Genomic DNA, 15,890 nt, shown 5'->3' on the forward strand with positions numbered 1-15,890 from the left:
TGAGGCTGAAGCGCCTCATAACAACTTCGACGTACGTACCATCAGTATTCTACAGAGGGTTCGATTGGCGAGCTTGGAAACTCACTTGTCCTCACTCTCCGTAACTTGCGATCAATCACCTTTACAAACGCATAAAGAATAGATTGACTCACACTTGACTTTCTACACTATGCTCGTTCTCAATTTTGGCGTATGTATCGGGGGTCCCCCTGCCCATCTGCCCATCTGCCCATTCCAATCTACCGCTCTTTGGGCCTCTTTCACATAACGGAGCTTCATTACCGCCGCCTGGCTCCTGAGACCTCTTTAAATGAGTCATAATGGCAAATGCTGACTTCCGTTGTTGAAGTCTCAAACGACCCATCTCATTCTGCGACGGCTTCGGGCTCTCGGCGTCTTCGCTGAGCTGCTTCCATGTACCACTAAGATCGCTGATCTGACATGGAAGCCTAAAGGAATCGTGTTCTCTGGAGTTATAAAGTCAAGTCACTAATGATGCACGGTTTGTGCATGGTTTGTGCCGAGGTCTGACTGAGCTACTAGATCCTGCTTCTGTCTATGACGAGGGCTCGCCCCGTAAGGTTTTCGTCCCCTGAACATCCTATTGCCTATACTTATCTCCATATGTGCAGATGTTGATCCCGCTATTTTTGACCTTGGTGTAACTATTTTGTGAGTGCTCTTTCGACCTTCCTAGGTATTTTAAAAATTGAAGCTGGACTAATACGCGAGGTATAGGGGTATTTGGTATGGCTTGCCTCGGCAGATACCGGTATAACACTGATACTAATACTATTCACCTAGCTATACCTGCCAGGAAATCGCATGGAGAATCGACGCAAAGAATGTTGCCCGCGGAGAGGCACGAGGTTTGTAACCTTTGGAACAATATCTGAAGTCAATTCTGACACTGTCCTCGCAGAGTATGGCCACGCCGACGTTACAACAACTAAGGTGAATAGTAATGTCGACCGGCTTTTCGCTGGTTTAGGAGATGAGATTCCTATATTTATGTCACACTTCGATAAGCTAGTTAGACTGCCTACTGTATGTGAAATGAGTTCGTTTCAGGAGCACTATTATTGACTTTAAAAAGGGGTTTGTGGTCATTGGTGCCACTAAGGACTCAGAGTACGCTAACATCACCCACGAGGAGAAGCCTATCTTTGGTTTGTCTTCCACTTAGCTGCCTGGCGGCCTAGTAAGGGAATTTGCTAACAAGGTGATTAGGCGTTCAGTTCCATCCTGAGCTCGAACGCGTTCGTTATCCTGACCCCTTGCACTATAGCCCCCTCTAATTATGATTTAGACACCCCGCGGAAGCGAGATCCTCCGTAACTTTAGTGTTGATATCTGCGGAGCTCAGCCGAATTGGAAAATGGGCGACTTCGCCCAGCTTGAGATCGCTCGCATCCGAGACCTTGTCAGTGACCGAGCTCTCGTCCTAGGTGCTGTGTCGGGAGGCGTCGATAGCACTGTGGGAGCTGCCCTAATGCGTGAGGCCATTGGAAATCGCTTCAAAGCCATCCTCATCGACACTGGATGTATGCGCCTTAATGAGTGCCAGGAGGTTAAGCTTACTCTCGGAAAGCACCTTGGCATTGATCTCACAGTCGTTGAGGCTGGCGAGCTGTTCTTAAGTCGTCTTGCGGGTGTTTCTGACCCCGAAAAGAAGCGGAAGATCATAGGGTCGACTTGTGCGTACTTCCAGTTTACTTGGGTTTGAAATGGTACTGACGATATCGAAGTTATCGATCTGTTGGAGAAAGAGGCTATCAGGATACGCTTAACATTCTACAACGCTTTTTTGCTAGCTAACAAGACCAAGATCGAGAAAGAAGCAGAGAATACCCCTAACTCCGGGAAGGGGGAATTTTTCCTGCAAGGGACATTATGTATACATCATGGTAATCGCATAAACATCACTTACACATCCTGAGACGCCTGCAACCGCCTTTTCGCCTCCCACATCAAAACAGGAGTAATAGTCAAAACAGCAGCCACAACCACAATAACAGCCTGGATCCCAAACACAAGTCCGATACCATTACGCACGATCCATTGTGGCTGGAAATAACCCACTGCGAATCCCCCACACGTCCGCCACATATTCAGAATTGCTGAAACGCATGTTGATTGCTCGGGGTACTTTTCCAATGCATATGCTGAAATTGCACTGAGCAGAAATATTAGGCAAGTGATGCGAAGCAAGATGAGAAGACATGCACTTACACGATCGTCGCAACCATTCCAATATTTACCATGATCCATCCGAAGGCAAGGCCAATCCAGTGTTTGCCAAAATGCATCGTCAGCCCGTAGGTGATAAGCCCGCAGGCCATGCTGCCGATCGGGAACCATACCCCGTGGAGACGGAGTCCCGTTCGCCAGGTTGAGGCATGGCGTTTGAAGATCCAGTCGTTGAAGAAGTGGCCCACGGCCCAACCTGAAAGTTGTTAGATGGACGGAGGAAATTCATGCAAAGTACATACCGCATAAGGCGCCGATTACGCCTGCAAATCGCATTGATGACGCTTCGATGGTATCGAAGAGGTAGGGAGGACTATGCAGGAAAGTATCGATTGTGGTTGTGATACCTGAAAAGTCAGTAGCTGAACAAGGAGGTTTATGGAAATGGAGATGTCCACACTTACCAATTGGCCATGTAAATGTTACCAGAATAGTCATTCCTGTTAGCAAGCATGTTAGTGACTGCGGTCATTATCAAGGACAGAAGTACTCACCAGTCATCAGCAACGGGAACCTTAACACATAAGTCACAACTTCTCGACAAGAGTATAGCAACGTGGGTACTTTGGGAAGACCGGTGTTTCCAATCCCAAAATGAGATGCGAGACGTGAGTGACCAGACGTCTTTCCAGGCATGTAGTAAGTTTCATAGCCAAAGAGAATCACCATGATCGTGGACATGCCGTAGATGGCTGTTAGAACCCCGAAGGAAGTGCGCCAGTCTGTTCCAGCGCTGACGTATCCTGCGATTGCGGGACCGAGGAACGGCCCGACGAGGAACGTGGTGCCCCTGTTAATTGTCAGTATCGAAATACACCGCCGATCGCATGATAGTGAGGTCTTACCAGATGTTAATCATTCGCGGCCATTCTGATCTAATTAGCGTAAGTCACGTACACCCGGGAGAAAACCTACCTTCAGGAGTATACATATCATGAATTATCGGTAGACCGATCACTTGAGGTACTGTTCCAAAAAGACCCTGCAAAGAGCGGAACGTAGTGAATGTCGACCAGTCATTGGAAAGTGTCGCCCCCAGCACCATCAACATCGTGATAACTTGTGGCCACAACCAGATCGGCAAACTGAACCTATTAACAAAGCTCCAGAGATCGGAAGGCTAAACAACTCACCGACCATACGCTTCAATAAGTGGAACAGCAAAAATGCCCCCAAACCCCTGTAGCAGAATCCCATAGTTCATACTAGTCGCTGAATGAGTAACACTGACACCCCAGTCCATAGCCTGCTCAGTAACCAACGTGCCACCCCAAACCATCGCCCTGCATGACTCAGTCAGCATATGAATTTAGACCAGTTCTGCGCTGGCGATATGTGTTTCGCCTATCGACCGGCCATACATACCCATCAGCTAAGAGTGAGCTAGTCATCAAAGATACGAAGAGTAGTGTTTTTCGCCTTTGGGTCCAGTTTCGCGGGTTCATGACATCCGTGGCCATTTCCGAATCCGCATCGGCGGACTTCAAGTCATGGGTTGAATGCGACGCCGATGCACATGCTGTTTCCAATTCGTGTGTGCTCTCGGTGAGAGACGGTTTCTCCATTGTCGATATGCGCTGCTGTGCCTGGTACAGAGTACCTACAATATTGTATTGATTTTGTCGAGGAAAGTAAGTCGCCAATAGTCCAAGCAAGGAGGTAATAGAGTGAAGATCTTCTCTTTCTCTGTTTTGTGCGACGGGCACTAAAGGTTTTATGCATGGACGGTTCTCAGATTCGACACATGGCTTGGAGATTCTCGCGTGGCTTTTGTCGCGCAGGTTTTGTCTGAAGTCTCGGAAAATAATGACTGATACTGTAAGATGTGATATATCGAGCTTAACAAGTTGAGCAGATCTGAGTTCCGATATATGAGAAAGTTTGTGGAGTGAATATATCACAAAGTACTAAATTATAAGCTAGTAGATCGTATCGCTCTAGGCGTCGGGCCACTTAGCCGATCCCTGATTCTTGTTTTAATTTGCGAAAGGATCTGGGATCGCATTCTTATTCGTTCTTTTTTGCAGATTGGCGCTTAGCTTATGCCGCCGTATTTCCGTGGCATTGCTAGGGCTTGATGTGATACCCCTTGCTTGCGCATATCCATATTCCAGGCGTCCAATTATCTATCTCGGGGCACATGAATCCAAGTAATAATCCAAGCCTATTTGATCCAGCTCCTGTAGATGTTCATTGTAATTTCATCTCGCAAACCCACTCATCATGAAGCGTAATTCTTGCCGGTCGGAACCCACCTCGATATAGTAGTCTAGACTCTATACTCGACCAACCATAATACTTGCCCGCCTGCCAACTCGATTCTTTCTGTCGACAGGAACAATTCTATTCTTGAAGCCATCGCATCATGTCCTTTCTAAACCGCCTAGCCGGTCTTCTTGGCCTATCATCCTCGACCCCTGTTGCGCCTCCGGGCGCCGCCCTCGCAGCAACTGTCACAGTGGTGAGTGCGACCAACCCGTCAGACAACACTGAATCTCATTCTGTCGTAGCCTGCATCGTTGGGGTTTGTCCCGGTCGCTATTCACTTTGATCTCTTCAACATCATCGTTGGCCATGGCACTGCGACCGCTGATGAAGTGACGAAAACCTGTAATGCGCGTATCAAAGCGCGAGGGAAAAATGAACCTGAACTAAGTATGTGCTTGACCGTTACTGGGATGAAGCCTAATTGATATGGCTTTTGGCATCAGTCCTATTAGCTATAACTTTCCTTGGACTAACACAAGTATAGGTACCAGATTAGCCTGTATGCAGTCCTAGAATTGGTCAAAATTATACGTGGAAATTGCACTAACACGAAGCTCCCTATAGCGGACACCTTGTACATCATGTCTGGGCTCGGCTTGGTCGAGCGCGTGGCCGAGGACATCTTCGCTGCAAATGCAATCACAAAACACATGGTCGCCATGCCATCCGCGCAGCATGGCGCACTGCATTTGTCAGTCCCGTTTCCCTTACAGCTCCCAAATCGCAAACTAATCCCAACCAGTACCACCGAAGGCCTAATGGCAGGCGCGTTCCTGATGAAGAAGCTTCAGGACACGGGCTTTGCTTATCCGTTTGCCGATGCAGATGGCCCCCTGCAGTACGCATACCAGCTAATGGGTCAACCTGATCTGGCATCCAAGCACACGTACTCTATTATGGAGAAACAGGGCCGCATGGACAGTTTCAACCATTTTATGGTTGGGAAGTTCCTCAAGTTTGGGACGTTCCCGGAGCGCGTCAAGTCTATGGGCTACGATCTAGACAGCGCGCTCGCTGGCTCTGACTCTGTGGCAATGGTTGATATCGGCGGTGGGCGCGGGGAGTTGCTCCTTGAAGTACAAGCCGATTACCCGCAACTCGAAACAAAGGAATTAATCGTGCAGGAGTTCAACGCCGATATCGACTCCGTGCCTGGGGTCACTCTAATGGAGTGGAATTACAAGGAATCGAGTGAGCAGCCAATTCAAGGTGCGCGGGTGTACTCGCTACAACATATTTTGCATAATTTGCCTGATCTGGATGCTGTGGAATTATTGCAGAAAATTTCCCGGGCCATGGCTCCAGGTTCGAGAGTGCTAATTATCGAATATGCGAAAAATTTGACTTATACTTCGCTTCATGCGAGCATGATTGCTTTGTATGGCGGGCGTGAGCGGAGCGCGACTGAGTGGCGGCAGATAGCGGGTTTGACGGGATTGGAGGTCACTTTTGAGAAATATGTTAGGGCTGGTGAATCTTTGGTGGAGATGAGGAAAGTAATTAGTTAGATGGTCATACCAGTTAGATGATGCAATGCGATTTTACTTTGATTTACTGAAAAATGAGTGTTCGGTACTTTCCGTTGAGGGGAAATATTGATACATCACTTCCACTTATCACATCGATCACATCGACCAAATAGATCTTCAATAGCGTCGCTTATACAAAGCTTATTATTTCACGCAGTTCGAGGATTTCTCGGATGTTGATCTTCTTACAGCAATGGTCCGAGTGTCAAATTCTTGGATCTGCAACCCAAAATATCCACGGTCGATTTGTGTGAAGTCCAAATTAAGCCACAAGTGCATTAAACACCTTATACAGATCAGTTGTACAATTTATTGAATCTGGGTAAATTTGTATTTGCCTTTATTCTCCAATCCCACGCTCTCATGTCTCAAATTACTTTCTCAACCATGTTTGGTTTTTCTCATCGTATCCCTTGCTGCGAGTGCATGGTATTGCATAGCTATTGAACGGCTCCTCAACCAGCTCCACCCATAGGAATGTTGCCTGTGTTACAGAGTCCACATGGTTGGGCCTTGTCAGCCCAATAGCTAGCTAACTCTGTGATCAGAAGATCATCATCGCCTTTCTTTGTGGATTTGTGGATTTGTGGATACTATGAATAGCTACCAAGCAGGGATTATACACAGCAAAACTTTGCATGCGCGCTCTTTTACGGAAACTCAGTTCCTTCGAGCCTATTCTGCCCACCTATGTGGCTGTTGTCCCTGATTTGCCTTGCATCCCTTGTTCCAGTCTGACCCTCTCGGTACTTGACATCCCCCGACCCGACAGGAGGGTCGATTTCAGTCAGGGTTCTGACGTGTAGAGTAGTTCGTGTCAGGGTAAATCGCGCGAACTCCAACTATTCTCCATTCCAGGAACTTTCAGTCTTCATACTTTGACCTAGTCCCTGGTCTTGGGTCGGATTCTGGTTTTGTTTTTGATATATCTGATCTACCCGATGCAGATTTTGGGTTTCTCATTGCATAAATGGAATGAGGAGTATTTGAATTGACCCCCGCGCTGCAATCAAGATCTTTCAAGCACTCTTAAAGCACTCTTAAAGTACTCTTGGTGCTGATACGTCTTGCTCTCGCGTTTCATCTTCATCATGGAAATTCCGAGACCCGGTGAGGGGGATGTTGACATCGGTATGTTTGCCTCCCAGATCCGAATTTGAATGATGCATAGCCTCTAACTCATGTTTGACAGGAACTGGCACCTTTCAGGCCTGCTGGGTAAGATGATATACTCTTGGCTTACGTTCGGGTGCATATATGCATGTACTAAACGTCAATCAGGCTCTCACATCCATTGTGGGTGTGACCTTGGTGTTCCGTTATGCAATCAAAGTCTGGGTTCGATGTGCCTTGCCTCAGGTCACCGCGCCGGGGCGAGTATGGGGCATTGAAGACTTCTTCTTCTTTGTTGCATATGGGCTCGATGTCAGTCATATGACTTTCATTCAAAAGAGGTTAGCCCAGTCTCATTCATCTCTCTATCGGCGGCTAACCCTTCAAGCGCAAATTGGGGACTCGGGAGACACTTCTTCTATTTGACTGCCGATGAGCGTTTCCATGCTATGAAATGGGATTTCCTCTCACAGCCACTGGCCGTCGCATCCGCGATGGTTTCTCGCTCTGGGATGATGTGGTTTCTTTTGACTTGCTTTGCTGCAAGCGATAAGAAGATTCGCATCTCAATTATCGTCTGCGCTATTGTTCAGCTCGTAGTCAATATGATCACCATTGTTCAGATTATTGTCCAGTGTGGACCCAACCCATACCACACCGTATGCAGCTTTTCTCCTTCCCATGAGCGCTCTATTCTAACTGAGTTTGCAGGCGAATCGAGTTCAATATTTTCACTATATGTGGACACCACTCCCCGAAGACGGTTCCGTCATATGCCAGTCACCAACAGTGCAAGCCACCGTTGGCTTTGTTCAAGGAGGTATGTCAAAATACTTTGGCTATCTTTACCTTTAATAAGCTCAAACTGACAATCGCCAGGCTTTAACACTATCATCGACTTCTTCCTTGCTGTGCTCGCCGCAGTTGAACTATGGCAATTCTTTTTAAGAACCCTGCACCGTAACCCAAACCTATCGTTTTGGTCTCAATTTTGCAAGATCAGTGGTACTGTTCGATCCCGTCGAATATGGCAAACTATCACACTGAGTGGGCCACTCATTCTATCCGGCTGCGCGTCTATCGTGAAAACTTATGTGAGCTTTAGTCTACTCTAACCCGAGTGAGATCACAGAATATCGTCTGACAGTAAGACTAGAAACTCAAATCTCTCGGTAACCGACTAGATTTCACATACAACATAGTCTCTTTTGTTCTCTGGGTAAAGTAAGAACATCTCCTGTCATCGCTATTATATTGAAGATCCACTAACGATCCCAGAATCGAGAACTATAGTATCTTGTTAGCCTCTTGTGCCCCAGTAGCACGTCTTTTCCTTCGCGCCTTTGTAGACCACAGACGTGAAGGTCGCTCTCCTGCCTACTGGTCCCGCTCCCGCTCATCAAATAACAACGATCACGAACAAGAGGTGGAACTCAAGCGCCGCAAAGCAAATGCTAAAGATCAATGGCTTGATTCCGCCACAGCGACCAATACACAGGCTTGTGACGAGGAGAATCCTGCGATCCGGTGGGATGGCCATGGACATGAGCGTTCTGAGAGTCGGGTTTCCAAGGCTGAGATGCCCGAACATCTTGATGATCGCTGTGTTACTGTCAAGACAGACATCACAGTTCAAGTTGATGATGGAAGATCGACTTCGTCGGGTGGGGCGAGGCTGCTGCCAGATGGAAGTGAGGGCCTTGAGCGATACCATTGATTGTGTTCATGCTTTTGGACTAGTTCGATGGGATTGCATGTTTATATCACTGTAAATAGAGCCAATGTAATCAAGGGACATGCGAAATTCCGATCAATCCGTGATGATGACTTCTCAGGCGAAGCTCGGGTAAAAGCAGAGTACTGAGGTCCCTGATTGCCAGCATACTATTGGACATGATTTGAAACGTGGACTCTGGGGTTTAGCAAAGTGTAATCCTCAATCCTTTTTGTAGTAGTGTGGGCTTGGGAATGCGGACTAGCGGACGCCCTGCAGCTCCATGGCTTCTCACTCGGTCAAAGAATGAGAATGAAGCGCTGTTCTTTCAATCATTAATCCGAGGAGCTTGCCTTGCAGGTGAGTCGATTAGGCAAAAGGATACGTAAATTTCAGCACTTACTTTAGTGCTTATGCTGACGGCATGATCTTGGAGTTTGTGGAGGCTTGCAAATAGGGCGCAGGTTGAACATAGCCTCACTGACCTGGTATTTATTGAAGCAGTAGGTTGAAACCTTCAGTGGAATTTTCAATGCAAAGCAGAAAACAGCACTCAATTCTGCCATGCACTTGAATCTATTTTTGTTCGCCGTTTCGGCACCACTGTTTGTTAATCTGATTGTGGCGTCTCCTTTGACTGAAGGTTATACCAAACAGCTAGCACCCTTAAAAAGAGCAGTCACCGCTAGTCCCAGTTTACTGAACGTCGAATATTTCGAGGATGGTCCACTTGGCGGCGAAACGGTGGTTTTGATCCACGGCTTCCCATACTCGATAGACGCATTCGCTCCTGTGGTTCCCCTGCTCGTCAATCAAGGATACCGAGTCATCGTACCGTACTTGCGCGGCTATGGAGGAACTAGATTTTTGCATCAAAATACCCCCCGAAGTGCTGAACAAGCCGCTCTGGGATACGACCTGATTGCGTTGATGGATGCCCTCCATATTGATACGGCAATTTGTGCAGGCTACGATTGGGGCAGTGTCGCTGTGAATGTAGCGACTGCCCTGTGGCCAGAGCGGTGTACTCGTATGGTTGCTGCCAACAGCTATCTTGTTCAAAATCGAAGCACTGCTTGGGTCCCCACAGACCCCAATGCTGAAGCAACGCGATGGTATTACTACGCCTTCCTCACGCCTCGAGGCGCGGCGGGTCTGGCTGAACGTCCAAAAGACTGGACGAAAACACTTTGGGAAAAGAACTCGATCGGATGGAATTTTACTGAAGAATATCTCGACCTCACAACCACGGCGCTGTTCAATCCTGACTTTGTCGACATCACAGTCAATTTTTACCGCAACCGACTTCTTTACGCGCCTGGAGACCCATCCTTCGCGGAACTTGCAAATAAACTGGATAATCTACCGACTATCACGGTTCCGTCAGTTACTCTGGACCCGGAAGACAGTATTGTTCTGCCACCAGCGGATGCTTCTGCTGCAGCAAAATTCTTCACGGGGCCGCGTTGCCACTACCGACTACCCGGCGTTGGAGAAAATATCCCGTACCAGGCGCCTGAAATATTCGCGAATGCAATCATACAGGTTTCAGGTCTGAGTGTGTCAAATACCACATGTGCTGGTACTTTATGATCTTCTCGGGTTGCGAGGTTGACAAGGTATCTTTGGTCGGGCTTGCAACAAACAATCGGAGAATTATAACTATGTGAATAATCGATCGAATTTGAGTGAGTAAAAGAAGAATGAAAAGGGCGGTTGTGGCATGAAAGACAATAAATACAATATACCGAGCGCAACACAGCCAATAAATTATTGATAGAACCTGCGTTTCAAACAGACTCCCTTGGCGCCGACTCATCCACCAACCGTTGGCGACCCAACGGCAAAGAGATATTTGTTCGACACAAATGTTCATCATAATCCATTTAAATACATTTGATGATAGCGAATCACAACGGCAGCCGAGGGCTAACTCCGGCTTATAGCATACTGTGTATGCTCGTTTGTTGAGTCTACATTATTTGCGGCGCAGGTAAAAGTGTATGCAATCGTTAAACAGCTTATATTCTTTTTGAAAGACCTATTTAATTGTCTTAGATTCGCCACGGAACGCCAGCCTCTGGAACATAGATTCATCATGTGCATGTGCTCATTAATTGCCCATATTGAGCTCATCAAAGTCATCAAGCAGCTCATCCATGTTGATCTGCGGCACTCCATTTTCATCGTCGTTATCATCGTCCTCATCCATATCGTCACCCAGGGGTTGTGTGCTAGCCTTGTAGAGATTAAGTGTTTGTCGTAGCTCTTGGTCTTCCTCAACATCACGCAAGAACATCTCATAGTCCTGCTCGAGACGGTTGGCTTCCTGCTGCTCGCGGCGGGTCTGCTGGCCAGCACCGGCGGCGGCAGCGGCAACAGCCTCCTCCTCGTATTCGCGGGCCATACGCTTGAGGCGCCACGCGCGGTTCTTAGCCTTCTTCTTGCGGGCGTATGACTTCTTAACAAGGACAACATCCGGAATTCTCGAACTGTACTGCTTATTCGCCTCAATGGCCTCAAAGTTATCATCGTTGAATCTGGTTCCGCTAAGGTGGTAGCCCAACACAGCGTCTCCCACGTGCAGGATTGCGCCAAGGTGTGAGCGTGTGAAGTAAGTAATGTCGTTGGAACCGAGGTCTGAGGAGCGAGCAACTGTGAGCTCAGCAAGGCGGAATTTGCCCTTGGCCTTGGGGCTAGAGTCCATATCCATGAACTCCATATCCATGATGATAAACTCCTTCAACTCAGTGACATCAGCCAAGTTTCGGAATGGCGAACGCCAATATGTGCCTGTCGGGATTTCGGCAGTCTGAAGAGTGGCAGGGTCCAAGAGATTCACCGAGTTTCCGACTCGGTGGCACAAAGTCAGAGGCGAGATATTGCCTAGCTGGCGAGCAAGCTTGATAGGTAGTGCGACAAGATCGTCCTTGCAAATAGGCACAATTTCCACTGAGTACGTAAATTTGTAAGAACTTGTACTGGTATGAATATCCATAGAGATCAACTCTTGAGACTTTTTCATTTTGCACGGCACAACCGAAGTGAGGAATTCAACCATCTTCTCGGCGTGGTTTCGTTGCGCAAAATAGAAATCAAGACCATCCTTGGCCTCTTTGATGTTGACAGTATCATTGTGGGCGCCGCTCTTCAGAATCAGCTGCTCCAAGTAGAGGAAGGTACGCTTGTGAGGCACTTTCTGTCGTACTTGGACTGCTGCCCTCCATGTGTTGTGTGTGTAAGACTTTTTGCAGTCATCGCACTGCTGCGAAGCGACCACGTATTCGACCTCGAACGTTTGCTGAATGATTGTACCTTGGAAGGCTTCTTGTTGGATAGTGATCTTGACTTTGACACGGCGAGAGTGAGGCTCAGTCCAAATGAAACTAGCGTCGATGATCCGGACCTTCGATAAGCCACGAAGACGCTTCAGACAAACGGCGAGTAGTTCCTTTGACTCGGGAGCAGCGACGACCCAGCTGTTGGGAGGTTGGAGCCATCGCTCACAGTCTCTGCAGGAGTGGAGAACTGCTTCACGTTGGATACTAGAGATCCGATCTATCAGTCATTGCCCGTGTTGTACGCGGGGTAATTCCAGACTTACCCTGCTGAAACATCAACATTCAGCCTCAAGCAGTCTGAACACAGCGCTCCAGCTGAAATGGTTCCATCGATAGGGGCACCACAGTTGCAGCAAAGAATACTAGAATCTGTTAGCACGCTGCGGGGGACATGATTGTGGCGACGATAATCTTACGTAGCTGAGACAGGGTGGGAATCCAGTGACATAGGCACTGCGGCATCTAAATCCATCGCCATTTTAGAGTCAAGGTAGAAACCACAGCTCTACTGAATTAGGATGAAGAATTGAAGTGCGATAAGACTTGTGATTTTTTTTTTGCCCCGCCTTCACTTCACTTTTTACGGAGCTGACTCATCATGTTTGACGGGTTTGCATCAATAACACACCGCCTTGCAATTATCGGTGCCTTTTTAATGAGGCCGAAATGCCAAGCATTCTATCACTGATGTTTGGAGCACGTGGCCATACAAGCTTCTCAACATCTCCCTGATCAATTCTCTTAGAATTCAGCAACCTACCATGAAACTCATCATGAGATAAACTATGTGATCGGTGATCACCTTCAATGGTGAAAGTTCTTCTTAAGGTAGAGTTGAAGTGAGTAACTATAAAAGTCCCTGTGTGGGTTTTTAATGAATTATAAGCCAGCCTTTGCCTAAAAAAGTCCAATGTTCGTATATCTTCGATGAATTAAAACCTAATTACATTGCTAGACTGCCAGCTCAGTCAATGTTTCTAACACACTTGATCCGCTTCCCCGGGTGAGCGGTGTCAAGATTGTTACACTCCCCCTGCAACACGGTCAATGCCGAGCCACTGCATTTGCCACCATTGCTAGTCTTGTCGGAGAAGCCGACCCAATTGGCACCTGCAAGGTAGACAGAGTGCGACGAGTCGTCCATGGTGACATCCCCGAGGAAGGCAGAGTGGTGACCGTAGTTGAGTGCACCAGAACTAGGAAAATGTGGTGAGTACATGATGGACTGAAACGATGATGGATGTATGGATTGAGATAGCTTACCAGTCAGAGGATTTGTACTCATTAGCCTTGGGCAATGCTGCGTGGACGGTTGAGACTGCACCGCCAGCAATCAGGGCCGTGGTGAGGATGGAGGTTGAGAACCGCATTATGGGTATTCAAAGTTTGAGCTCGTAGGATCCTGTGCCTCTAAGGGTATGCAATGACTATAGGAATAGTGAGGGAAGATTGAATGGTTTCCGAATGCTGTGATATAGGAGGGGAGTCAAGTAGCTCTTTATAGAAGTCAGTAGACAATAGTGGATACAAGAGAAGCATGCTCAAGAAAGGCCCCCAAGTGAACATTGTCCTAATGTGGTGGTGACGCTGGTACATCATGTGGTTGATTGTGATGTGGAGATCAGGATGCAGGGGATCTTACCTGCATGGATACGAGCCAGCAAGTTTGAAGTTCAACAAAATATGAGGATTGGCAAGGGCATTGCTGCCATTGTAACCTTATACACCGATCGTGATTCTCAGATGAACCAATAAGATATATAAGCAACATGAGGCTCATCTTGATCCCGGCGATATGACCAAATTTAGCCAGGTCATCCTGCAAGACGGAAGCCTAGAAACACTTCACGGTCCATCCCCTGTGAAGTGCGTCCTTATAGCGGAATGATCTACGGTCCAATAATCGTCGTAACGGGAATTGGAACTATCGCCGTGAAGTCCAAAACAAGGCAAAAGTACGTTGTAGTATTAGCATGCAGACCCTGGAATTTAACTCTCTGCAGCTGACTCCTAACGTTCAAAAACAGTACGTATTTTATTTCTTGCGACAGCAGTAATCTAGTCTACAAGATGTATTTGGTCACTATTCATGTCTGATACAATAACAAATGAACGTGACGACGCCTTGTACTTACAATCCAATTGATGGTGAAATTGTTTCATTGGGGCAACGCTAGGGATGTCTGAATGCAACCTTAGTCTTACCTGCGCATATGCACCAGGCCAGCCCCAATATAGCCGCAAAGCCACGGTCGCTCCTGACCCAATGATTAGGACCGTGTGTATGCAAGTTAATTACGCCGTTCTTCAGGCTCAATGTAAGCTTGAAGAGGAAAACATTGTTTTCAATTGCTTTTACATTAGGGACTTCCACACTGCCACCACTTCTCCTAGCCTCGTTCCTTAGCCAAACTAAGACGAGTCAAAACTTGCAAAATTTACCGTTTCTAAAAGAACTGAGAATCGTATGCTATGATATGTGTATTGATAGTTCTACTAAAATTGAATCACCACAGCATCCAAGGGACAAGATTTTCAAAGTCAGATGCAGCCACATTCACTAGAACGTAATTTCTATCAAGACTGTGTATGCCATCTCTAAGCGCAACCGCCCCGGCCAATGTCGGGGCTATTTGTATTCGGGAAATTCGCCGTGAGGATAGCTGCTGTAAGGGAAACCATCTTCTTTCGATCTTGAGTACTCATTTGACGGATGACTGTACATTGGACCAGCTGGCGCATAGCTATGATTCCAGTCTCGCTTGACTTGCGAGCAAGAGCGCCTCAAAGTAGCACCTCTTGGGTATCTAGGAATTTTTTTGAGGCGAGTGAACGTGAGCTGGCTCAATAGGCGAGGTGCATACTCTGTAGCGTTCATCATGAACTCCAAGGTGGGGTTATTCATTTGGAGAGCGCCATCCTTCAGGATTGACTGATGTATGTAGTCAGAATGTAGGAATGACAAGATAATGAGGAGAATCTTGCTGAATCCCGAGAGTTGACTCAACGCCGTCTCCCAATCGGTCGCTAGGGTGTGGCTGCGATTCATGCTCATTGTGCTCTTAGCATCTACGCTAAACGAGATTTTATTGTATGATGCGAAACAGCGCTCTAGAGGTATCCCTCTGAGGACAATCAATCTACCGACCTGTTTAAGAGCCAGCGGCATCCCGCCAAGAGCAGAGCTCATAGCGTTTGCTTCTTCTCCTTCTTCTTTATAGCCCGTTGACTTCAAGTTTGCTCCTAGGATATTTAGCAACGCTGCCGACCCAGTCTCTGTATCGAAAGGCATACGAAAGATTAGGAAGACCAATTTTTCTACTTCCAAAGACAAGTCCAGCCTTGGGGATTTCAGAGTCACCAAAAGATACAGAGTCCGTATCCGTCAATTTCATTGATCATCTTAAGTTGGGAGGGGTGATTTGGATGAATACCCATGTCGAATCAAATCACTATCACAATTACAGTTGACAACTCATTAAAAGCTAACGAGTCCACCACCACTCGATGTGTGTTTTACGTACAAACCCGTTGTGAAATCTCTTGCCTTTCATTTGCAACTCTGCTGTCCATAAAAATTCACTATATCATACTGATTCCTCTGGAAGAGCACACTTTTTGCTTTTTGTTCGGAGTGATGTCTTTCTACAACATCAGCATAGCATGTTTTGTTAC

At 47.2% G+C, this 15,890-nt stretch overlaps 8 protein-coding genes across 8 annotated transcripts; 4 read left to right on the forward strand and 4 right to left on the reverse strand.

Annotated features, from left to right (window-relative positions):
- Window positions 1-492: 492 nt before the first annotated feature.
- N7529_007990 (GMP synthase N-terminal) lies at window positions 493-1,726 on the forward strand (the record flags this gene model as incomplete). The annotated part of the gene is made up of 9 exons (XM_057243517.1): window positions 493-502; window positions 544-576; window positions 633-672; window positions 739-747; window positions 805-869; window positions 923-1,047; window positions 1,097-1,169; window positions 1,231-1,259; window positions 1,310-1,726. 9 exons carry the CDS (start codon window positions 493-495, stop codon window positions 1,724-1,726), a joined length of 801 nt encoding a protein of 266 aa, XP_057095055.1.
- A 206-nt stretch (window positions 1,727-1,932) lies between these two features.
- On the reverse strand, window positions 1,933-3,815 carry N7529_007991 (putative MFS transporter; the record flags this gene model as incomplete). Its single annotated transcript, XM_057243518.1, has 9 exons — window positions 1,933-2,176; window positions 2,233-2,446; window positions 2,493-2,597; window positions 2,655-2,690; window positions 2,745-3,040; window positions 3,096-3,120; window positions 3,166-3,335; window positions 3,384-3,533; window positions 3,616-3,815. Coding segments are annotated over 9 exons (1,440 nt in total), but the record flags the coding sequence as incomplete, so codon positions are not given.
- Window positions 3,816-4,615: 800 nt separating this feature from the next.
- Window positions 4,616-6,026, forward strand: N7529_007992 (putative O-methyltransferase; the record flags this gene model as incomplete). Its single annotated transcript, XM_057243519.1, has 4 exons — window positions 4,616-4,711; window positions 4,761-4,905; window positions 5,003-5,017; window positions 5,083-6,026. 4 exons carry the CDS (start codon window positions 4,616-4,618, stop codon window positions 6,024-6,026), a joined length of 1,200 nt encoding a protein of 399 aa, XP_057095057.1.
- A 1,112-nt stretch (window positions 6,027-7,138) lies between these two features.
- Window positions 7,139-8,877, forward strand: N7529_007993 (uncharacterized protein; the record flags this gene model as incomplete). The annotated part of the gene is made up of 8 exons (XM_057243520.1): window positions 7,139-7,178; window positions 7,240-7,265; window positions 7,329-7,501; window positions 7,549-7,819; window positions 7,872-7,980; window positions 8,040-8,254; window positions 8,317-8,384; window positions 8,439-8,877. The coding sequence occupies 8 exons, from the start codon at window positions 7,139-7,141 to the stop codon at window positions 8,875-8,877; spliced, it is 1,341 nt and encodes a 446-aa protein (XP_057095058.1).
- A 561-nt stretch (window positions 8,878-9,438) lies between these two features.
- N7529_007994 (alpha/beta fold hydrolase) lies at window positions 9,439-10,467 on the forward strand (the record flags this gene model as incomplete). Its single annotated transcript, XM_057243521.1, has 1 exon — window positions 9,439-10,467. One exon carries the CDS (start codon window positions 9,439-9,441, stop codon window positions 10,465-10,467), a length of 1,029 nt encoding a protein of 342 aa, XP_057095059.1.
- A 520-nt stretch (window positions 10,468-10,987) lies between these two features.
- On the reverse strand, window positions 10,988-12,693 carry N7529_007995 (ribosome-binding protein NMD3; the record flags this gene model as incomplete). Its single annotated transcript, XM_057243522.1, has 3 exons — window positions 10,988-12,419; window positions 12,479-12,577; window positions 12,632-12,693. 3 exons carry the CDS (start codon window positions 12,691-12,693, stop codon window positions 10,988-10,990), a joined length of 1,593 nt encoding a protein of 530 aa, XP_057095060.1.
- Window positions 12,694-13,179: 486 nt separating this feature from the next.
- On the reverse strand, window positions 13,180-13,585 carry N7529_007996 (uncharacterized protein; the record flags this gene model as incomplete). Its single annotated transcript, XM_057243523.1, has 2 exons — window positions 13,180-13,411; window positions 13,479-13,585. 2 exons carry the CDS (start codon window positions 13,583-13,585, stop codon window positions 13,180-13,182), a joined length of 339 nt encoding a protein of 112 aa, XP_057095061.1.
- Window positions 13,586-14,844: 1,259 nt separating this feature from the next.
- Window positions 14,845-15,507, reverse strand: N7529_007997 (uncharacterized protein; the record flags this gene model as incomplete). The annotated part of the gene is made up of 1 exon (XM_057243524.1): window positions 14,845-15,507. One exon carries the CDS (start codon window positions 15,505-15,507, stop codon window positions 14,845-14,847), a length of 663 nt encoding a protein of 220 aa, XP_057095062.1.
- Window positions 15,508-15,890: the final 383 nt, after the last annotated feature.

Source organism: Penicillium soppii (genome assembly GCF_028829465.1).
Source record: "Penicillium soppii strain IBT 18220 chromosome Unknown utg000006l, whole genome shotgun sequence".
Classification (NCBI taxonomy): Eukaryota; Fungi; Ascomycota; class Eurotiomycetes; order Eurotiales; family Aspergillaceae; genus Penicillium; species Penicillium soppii.